The sequence below is a fragment of the Odocoileus virginianus genome, chromosome 24, assembly GCF_023699985.2.
Source record: "Odocoileus virginianus isolate 20LAN1187 ecotype Illinois chromosome 24, Ovbor_1.2, whole genome shotgun sequence".
Lineage (NCBI taxonomy): Eukaryota > Metazoa > Chordata > Mammalia > Artiodactyla > Cervidae > Odocoileus > Odocoileus virginianus.
In genome coordinates this window covers 31,362,670-31,372,333 of record NC_069697.1, presented here as the reverse complement: position 1 = coordinate 31,372,333, position 9,664 = coordinate 31,362,670, and the positions used below count along the sequence as shown (strand labels likewise).

The following is a 9,664-nucleotide window of genomic DNA, read 5'->3' as shown; positions in this document are numbered from 1 at the left end:
TACAATAGGACCAGACCTTTTGATTCATAACAAAACCTGCTCATATTCTAACGCACTTATACAACTGCTTGGGTTTGAAAGTGAAATGACTCACGCCCTTTGTCCCTGGGGTTTTGATTAATTAAGAAACAGAAACAGGAGGCACATAAGGATAAAAGTATCGGCCTTATTGCTAACGAAGCTAGGTTGGAGTCCACAGCTTGGACTCCTGTCTCCAAATTTCCACCTTGAGATCCACATGGGCACGAAGGTGGCCCTGCAGGATGAGCTATCTCCTGGGCAGCCCAGCGAGGGTCAACAGCAGCCTCACACCCAGTCATACCTTGGGGTGCAGGTTGTTTCTGCACTAACTCCGTCCACAGATAAATGCAGACATCAGACTATGGCCATCTTGCCATCTTGGTCGGATCAACTTTCCTAAAATCATGGGGAGGAGCCAATGATGGACAAGGGAAAAATCAGGCTATAGGAGCTTTCCCATCAATAGTTCCTGGAGAAATGGATGTGTTGATAGAACTTCCTATTTTATAAGTGGTTACAATGTGGGCAGAGAAAGACTAGAGTCCCTCCTACAGGATGGCACAGAAACTGATACTCATAAAGATGAACTTGAGTTTAAGAAGAAAATATTATGTTCAACCTACTCTGATTATGAAGGGTTGGAGAAATGTAATATGCTTCAGATCAGATAGATTCCTATTGGAAGTATTTTTCTTTTTTTTTAGAATCCTCATTTGTCTTTAATCACCGAGTTTTAGCTTTTACAAATAATCTTAGAACAATGCAGTGAACTGAGGTTTAGGGGAACCAGTTCTTACTGGTACACGAAGAACTATTCAGTTGAGTTCCGTCGCTCAGTTATGTGACCCCATGGATTGTAGCATGCCAGGCTTCCCTGTCCATCACCAATTCCTGGAATTTGCTCAAACTCATGTCCATCCAGTCGGTGATGCCATCCAAACATCTCATCCTCTGTTGTCCCCTTCTCTTCCTGCCTTCAATCTTTCCCAGCATCAGGGTCTTTACCAATGAGTCATTTCTTCTCATCAGGTGACTAAATATTGGAGTTTCAGCTTCAGTATCAAGTCCTTCCAATGAATATTCAGGACTGATTTCCTTGAGGATTGACTGATTTGATCTCCTCGCAGTGCAAGGGACTCGCAAGAGTGTTCCCCAACACCACAGTTCAAAGGCATCAATTCTTTGCATTCAGCTTTCTTAATAGTCCGACTCTCACATCCATACATGACTACTGGAAAAACTGTAGCTTTGACAAGATGGACCTTTGTTGGCAAAAGTAATGTCTCTGCTTTTTAATATGCTGTCTAGATTGGTCATAGCTTTCTTCCAAGGAGCAAGCATCTTTTAATCTCATGGCTGCAGTCACCATCTGCAGTGATTTTGGAGCCCCCCAAAATAAAATGTTTCCATTGTTTCCCCATCTATTTGCCATGAAGTGATGAGACTGGATGCCAGGATCTTGGTTTTCTGACCAAACGTGGTCCACTAGAGAAGGGAATGGCAAACCACTTCAGTACTCTTGCCTTGAGAACCCCATTAACAGTATGAAAAGGCAAAAAGTTATGACACTGAAAGTTGAACTCCCCAGGTTGGTAGGTGTCCAATATGCTACTAGAGAAGAGTAGAGAACTTAGTCCAGAAAGAATAAAGAGATGGGGCCAAAGCAAAAACAATGCCAGTTGTGGATGTGACTGGTGATGGAAGCAAAGTCTGATGCTGTAAAGAACAATATTGCATTGGAATGTTAGGTCCATGAATCAAGGTAAATTGGAAGTGGGAAAACAGGAGATGGCAAGAGTGAACATCAACATTTTAGGAATCAGTGAACTAAAATGGACTGGAATGGGCGAATTTAACTCAGATGACCATTGTATCTACTACTGTGGGCAAGAATCCCTTAGAAGAAACGGAGTAGCCCTCATAGTCAACAAGAGTCTGAATTGCAGTATTTGGATGCAATCTCAAAAATGACAGAATGATCTCTGTTCATTTCCAAGGCAAACCATTCAATATCATGGTTATCCAAGTCTCTGCCCTGACCAGTAATGAAGAACTATTACATGCTCAATTTTCTATAGATAAGTCAGCTGATTGGAATAACATTGTCACAGGAACAAAATTATTTTTAAAGCCATAAACAAACATGCATTTCTGCTTACTAGTAGAACTGGAAGCATTTTTTAAAGTTTGGACACTTGAATATAGGCTTCCATGAACTCTCAGTGTCCCAAAACACTGACAAGTGTGGCAAATCTGTCTCCAACAATCCCAGATAGTGAGTATAGCAGGTACCCAATTACCCCCCTTGCCCTTTTAATTAGTGTGTGTGTGTGTGTGTGTGTTCAGTCACTCAGGTCCAACTCTTTGCCACCCACTGGCTCCCAATCAGGCTCCTCTGTCCATGGGATTATCCAGGCAAGAATACTGGAGAGGATTACCATTTCCTCCTCCAGGGGATCTTCCCAACCTAAGAATTGAACCCAGGTCTCCTGCATTGCAGGCAAATTCTTAGCCATTGAGCCATCTTAGTATTGTACCCTAGAAGAAGGAACACAAAAATTCATAAATGCTTTATTCCACATTTTAATGTTTAAAAACTATGTTAACAGAGCAATTATACAATAGAACTTCTTACATGTCTTTATTTACACCACATCCTGGGGTGGGGGGGAAAAAAACTATGTGTTTAATCAACCATGAACGACAAAGTTTTGTGACGGGTGACTCACTTAAATCATCCATCTGAAATCATTGACAAGGTTTTACATTAGTAAATCAGTGGTGTGCTATAGGTAGATGAAGTCTAGAATACACTGAACTCTAGACAGTAGATTATATACCAGTGATCAAGATTCAAGTGTTTTGGGGCAAAAATTACTTAAGACATCCTATGTTGGCGTGGACACTGAAAAGGCAAACATGCAAGACTTTCAAAAGTTTGATAAAATAATAGTTTCTTTTTTTTTCTTTCTTTCTTTCATATTTGTGCTCACAGTTAATATTCAGGTCTAAGATTCAGGTCTTTCCCTTTCAAAGAGACCAAAGTTTGGGAAACAGAAATTCAATTTTGGAAAAAAAAATTCCTCTTCCCCAACTTCTGTTTTCATAAATACTGTGTAGTAGTATCAGTGTTAACGCTGGAACAGTATTGCGAAGTAACAACTCATTATTTTGGGTATTCTATTTCTATATAGCAATAATTTGGGTCTAAAACGTTTCTTCTTATTTGTAGCTCAGAGAACTAGCTTTGAAATAATTAATCTTAATACCAGTCTAAGAAATCAACGTAACATTTCTCAGACATTTCTCTCTCTAAACAAGTAAGATTTGTAGGTTCCAAGTTTACATTAAGAGAACTATGTTACCTGGGAGAGAATGTAAATTTTTCTAATTGCCAAACAAAACCACTAGTATTAATGAAGACATTTATTCTTGATATGCAGATACTAGCGACTTCTATTTCAATGTGGATCAACAACTTCAAAAATATACAGCCTCCTATTTATTTACAATGTATTTACATACAAATGAAGTATTTCCTACAATAAGCCTCAACTGCATAGATTCTTCCTTTTAAAAACACAAATTCAAGCCTGTATGCACATGGGCCGTTTCACAGTTCTTCCTTACAGAAAACTCTAAAGAAGGAGGTCTGAGCCCTGTGAATTTTACATGCTTTTCAAGAACTTTCCCTTTAAGATTTAGTGGTATTTTTCAGTTGTCAGCCACCCCGTCCCCAATTTTTCATCTGAAAACCTTAGATCATTATAAATAATTCACTGTATTTTAGAGGAATGGTGTTCTTTTGCTAAAAGATTCTTAGATTTGCCATCCCTAAGGAAAACATTAACATCCTTAAATGATATAATCTCAATCTTTATTTTGAAAGTGGGTAGAAGTTTACCATGAACTGGAATGGAGGAATCATATACTTAAGGTTTACATCCTAAGCCTCAAGCCAACTTACATTGAAAACCAGAGGGAAACTGATGGCTTTTGCACTAAAGGCATAAAATCAAATTCCTGATCATTTCACCGATCTCCTCCCCAACCCAACAAGATGTGCCATCCAGCACTCTGACCCGCTGAAACACAGTGGAGCGCTAACCTTGTCAAAGCAGTCTGTAGCCCCTTTCAGCAGAGAACTCCCCTTAAAGGGAGGACAGGATTGATCATCACATGATGAACCCAAACATTCTAGAGAAACTTCTGACCTAAATTCAGTATTTCCTCTAACAAAGGGTGTATCTTCTAATTGCTTTCAAAAAAGAAAAAAAAAAAAAAAAACACCTAAAACACCTCATTTTCATTTCTTCACACCTGCCAAAACCATAAGCTTACTGTGTCTCAGGCCACGTGCAGGCAGCCTTATTTGCAATGATGCACCTGTACCAGCATTTCCAGTGGGAAGGGGGCTGCATTCCTCCCCTCCCTAAGTCCTGGCTCCTACTTCTTTTCCCTCAAGTCCCAGGAATCACCATCTGAGAATGACAGATAGGACTAATGGGGAGAAAAAGGAGAGACGAATTTGCTCTGTGTGGGTCTCTAACTTGACCTGTGCCAAGATCACTGGGAGGCCTTATAAGACAGTTTGCTGGACCTCCACCCCCATAGTTTCTGATCTTATTTGGTCTGGACTGTGGCCTGAGTACATGCATCCCATAGAGTTCCCAGGTGATGCTGATGCTGCTGATCTGGGGATACCCACTTTGAGGAACACTGACTTGGAGGCTTGAATCCAACTCTAGAAAAAAGCTAATTCTGGGGTGACTGTCTGAGGTGTCCTCTGAAATACTATGATACCTTATCACAGCCATTAGTTCACCCCAAGCCCCATGGCCATCACCCATGTATGTCTTTCTCAACAGGGTCTGCAAATATGAGAGGAAAAGTGGGTAGAGAGGTTTTTACCCCTCTTTCACTACTGGGCAGTTAAACTATGGTTTCCTAGCACTAAATCCATTAAAAGTGCTGTGTGCTGGCTTCAGTGACTGGCATGCAAGAGAAGCTACGCAGTGACATCGTTTATGGTAGTGGGAGTGAAGGAGATAAGCTCCAGGTGCAAAAGGTCCTACAAACGGAAGCAGGCAGGCCAGGCCTGAGCCTCCAGAGAAAAGAAGGGGTAGCAGCGGAGAATGTCCCTGGTGATGTACGGCCCACCAGAGGACCCCTCATCCTCCTTAACCCTCCTCTTCCTACGAGGTCTCTGGTTGCCCTGGACCTGGTCCCCTTCCTTTGCTGGGGACCCAGCTGTAGGCCACTCTGGGCACTTCTAATTGGTGGCTTACTCTGGTGCCACCACCCAACAGGCAGTGTGAGGTTGGAGCGGTTGATCCAGATTCCACTAATACCACAAGGGACGGATTCTCGGCAACTCTGAACAAACATCTGCTAGGAACAAAATCAGATTCATTGCTTAGATTCCTTAAGCAATCTTGCTAATACAGTATCCTGTTTCAGCTAAACAATGAGTTTCAATCATCTTTTCTAGGTGGCCTGGGGGCCTAATCATCATAACTTGGTTTCTGAAGGAAAATACATTCCAGATTGCAAACAACCAATGGACAATTCTACACTACACTCTGCCTGTAAGTTGGGGTTCTGCACTAGCTTATAAACTGGGGACTGCCTATGATTAACAAGACTGCATTTCTTCCCTGTACATATGCTGCTGTCCTCACGTCCAATAAGTAACATGAAGGAAATTAAGGATTTACAGTGTGCTATGTTATAACAACTAGAGAACAGGTCATACTCCAAAATGTGAACCTAGCACTGTTCACTGGCGCTGAGATCCTATCTACCCAAGGAAAACGTGCTGCTCCCAAAGGCTTAAGGTATAAAATTCCTTAGTCTACTCACATAGCAGAAAAACTTGTACAGCACTTGACTGTGTGATTTAAATTCTACCTAACATCTGTGGTACATGTATTTTTGGCTATGGGTTCACTACTCTGAACAAGAATAATAAGAACAACACATTTTACAGCTAATCCCACACAAATGATGAAATTAATCACTGACATCTGACAAATTACAGTAGGGTCTATTATATTCAGTCAACAATAAACTTAAATAAACATACAAAGAAGATTTGAAAAACCTGTAGTGCAGACGTCAACAAGTGCCTCCTGTAAATAAGCATATTTTAAATAAAAAAAAAATCCCCTGTTCTGACACATAAAATCCAGAGATCAAAAATATCACTACACATCCCAAGCCTCCTCTAAATAAGCATATTTTAAATAATAAAAAAAAATCCCCTGTTCTGACACATAAAATCCAGAGATCCAAAAATATCACTACACATCCCAAGACCTAATGATAATCTTCTCAACTGACTGTATAGGCAGAAAGTGAATTTTTATAAGTTAATGAAGAAAATAGGAAGTAGCCTAATAAAGCTTGCAAATAAAATTTGTATTTTTTTAATGGAGGGTCATCCTCTATATAGCTATTACATGATTGGGTGCCCCGGGCAAGCTCCAAAGGCCAGGCATCTTGTTTGGTTGAGTTTCTCTTCTGCTTATCTATGAAAGACTGCTGAGAAGGACAGAAATGGCTGTGGGTTTCACTGGGTTAGGAATTCATACATAGGTAGGTACTCATTTCTAAATACCTGAACTCTGATGTCTGTGGATGTAATTCTGGAGCATGACATTAGAAGCTATGATGATACTACTAAGACAGGCAGAAAATAAACTTTCCTTTTCCCCCAAGGGGGTCAGGAATGATCCTGATGCTTGCTTTCTGTATGAGATGTTAGTCTGTCAAGGGGAGGGGACAGTTCCGTGTTACTCCCGGTAAGAGTGGAGGCCTCCGGGGATCTCAGTGCAGGAGGAAGAGCCCAGAGTTAAGTGCCTCGAAACTCTGCCAAGAGTCTGTGGTTAGAGGCTACTTATCTCTGGAGAAGATATCTGTTCAGTGAACTGACGTGTTTGTTGAGTTCAACCAGGATGTAGATATAACACAAGCCCTGTTTCAAGAGACTAGGTCACAGGGTACACATGCTTCTCATTGTGTGATACAGACAATCCAGGCACAGGTGATGGTCCAGCGTAGTGGGGGATGTGATGCTGGGTTCCTGTCCTGTCCCCAATGCCTTTTCAGGCTACCGTGCCCCAAACTTCTCTTCTTTTTCAATCTCTCTGGAATTTCCTTCACTTGCTTTTAGGAGAGGGGCTGGGGTAAGAGTGTCAGCGACTCTGTCCCACATGTGGGTCACATCAGGTGGGCAGTGACAGCCCACCCTTAACCGGGGATGAGGAGAGGGACAGCACTGACACCAAAGTCCCCATCTTGGGGGAGAAAGGTACACCGTGCTTCCATCACACGCTGTCCTCAAAATCACCTCTGAAGGCTCTTTCTCTTTTTTCAAGACTGGATGGATGGCTAGTGGAAAAGAAATAGGAATGAGGCTTATTTAAGGTACAAAACTCTTGTATTTGCAACAACCTAAATTTATAGATACAAAGTGTTAGTCGCTCAGTTGTGTTCACCTCTTTGCAACCTCATGGACTATAGTCCGCCAGACTCCTCTGTGTCCATGGACTTCTCCAGGGAAGAATACTGGAGTGGGTAGCCATTCCTTTTTCCAGGGGATCTATCCAACCCAGGGATGGAACCAGGGTCTTCTGCACTGCAGGCGGATTGGGTTCCCTTGGTGGCTCAGACAGTAAAGAATCTGTCTGCAATGCAGGAGACACCAGTTCGATCCCTGGGTCGGGAAGATCCCCCGGAGAAGGGAATGGCTACCCACTCCAGTATTTTTGCCTGGAGAAGTCCATGGACAGAGGAGCCTGGTGGGCTATAGTCCATGAGGTTGCAAAAAGGTGGACATAACTGAGCAACTAACACTTTCACTTTCATAGATATAAAACAAATCTTTTAAAGACCCCCCTAAAGTACCTAATATAAAACAGGACTTACTTTCCCTAGATCACCCTTGGTTAGAAACACATGATTTTCTGTGCAAAAAGCTCGTGGACATGAGTAGAAGCTTCTGGGTTTATAATTTTAGAAAATGTTTTTCCCCCTTCAACAATACAGATGTAGGGCTGAAGGCTATCTGCATCTGAAAATATTTCCTCATGCATTTTGGACAATCTTTTTGTAGGACTCCTGCTTCTCAATTTGTTATAAAGGTGTTGTGGGTCTTTCCCAACAAAAGCTGACTCAGATTATATAGAGTAACTTTAACATAAAGAGGGAAACAAAACTTCATTTTCTAGGTAACCCAGATGTGTAGTTCAGTATATTTACCAAGGTAAGAATCATTCCCACCCCTTTCTGAGCTGAGAACACTCGCCAGAGAAGGTCTCTGCACAGAGTGGATGGAGCGCCAGCGAGGCCTCGAGCTGCTGAAGCTCGCCTGCCAGGTAACCAGAGCTGCCTCAAATATTGGGCATTCTCTGATCCAACAAGGGTATGTGCCCTGTGACTCTCATCTGATTATCCCTATGTGCTATATTAACCAAAATAGGCAAATTATTTACGAAACCATTTTTTTCTGTAAAGCAAAATAAATATATACAATTCAAGATTCTTTTCTCTGCTAAAAAGGTACAGATATTATAAGCTGAACATCAGTAGGAAAATTATTTCAGAATCTGGATGTACAATAAATAAACACGGTGGGTGATCATGTCTTCAAAGTTCTAAGAGACGATGAAATCACAAAAAAATAGTAGAGTGAAAAACAATCAACTGTGAAAAGTACTGGAAAATATGATTGCATGAAATTTGGAACCAAAAAAATCCACAATCCTTAAAATTGATCCCCAATCCTGGAGGGGCATGAACCATGATAGAAACAGGTCTCTTGTTTTGCTACCAAAGTATTATTTCATTGTGTATCTTGTAAATTTCTGTTTGCTTCTGTAAACTTGCAAAGGAAGTGATGAAGGGTTGCTGATGCGTGGTAACTTGACTGCTTCCTTTTCTCAGCTGGTCTCAGTGGCCTTTGTCACCATTTGATGAGTAGGCCCAGTCGTAGATGACCAAGGGAATGCTTACCAGGGAAAACAACACCCCCAGACCCAAGAAAAGGGCAGCCTGGAGTAACAGAAAGGCAAGGGTTATTTTCAGGGAAGCAAACATTTCCCAAGCACACCTGGTAAAAAACAGAAATGTTTTCTCTCTGTGTCCCCTCATATTTGGTTTGTTACATCTATTACCAAACTCTGAGATTCTTCCTAAAGTTTTGTGCACCTGATTCTCCAAGGATGGGAACCTAAGAAAAACTAGCTGTGCATTCCCATCCTCTGTATTCTGCTCTTTGATTTCATGGTCATCTTAGAGTGAATCTGCTCTACAACTGACTGGGTATCACTCTTGCTAGCTTCTTTCAGACTAAAGACGAAAACGAAAAAAAGAAAAAAGATCATCCTTAGAAAACATACAGGTCATTTCATCAACCAGCCTAGTTTTTCACTGACAGGTAAACATTTCTGTTTGAAAAAGTGTTAAAAGGATATCTAAAAGCAGAGTAGATTTGATCAAGTGAGACAGGAAATGGGTATACAAAATTAAGTGATTTCAAGGGTTGATGAAGGCCCAAGGGGCAGGTCACAAAGTCTAAAATCTGGAGAACACAGGCTTATAAATTGCTTGGCGTTGGGAGTTTCCAATGAGAGCTGAAATT

General features: G+C 41.3%; 1 protein-coding gene across 6 annotated transcripts in view; it reads right to left on the bottom strand.

Annotated features, from left to right (window-relative positions):
- Positions 1 to 2,588: 2,588 nt before the first annotated feature.
- SLC38A1 (solute carrier family 38 member 1) overlaps positions 2,589 to 9,664 on the bottom strand; it is a 71,737-nt gene continuing 64,661 nt past the window's right edge. For all 6 annotated transcript variants that reach the window (XM_070454528.1, XM_020873113.2, XM_020873112.2 and 3 more), the window contains one exon: positions 2,589 to 9,075. In XM_070454528.1, the coding sequence (XP_070310629.1) occupies positions 8,974 to 9,075 (102 nt within the window). In that variant the 3' untranslated portion in view covers positions 2,589 to 8,973. The remainder of the gene's footprint in view (positions 9,076 to 9,664) is intronic.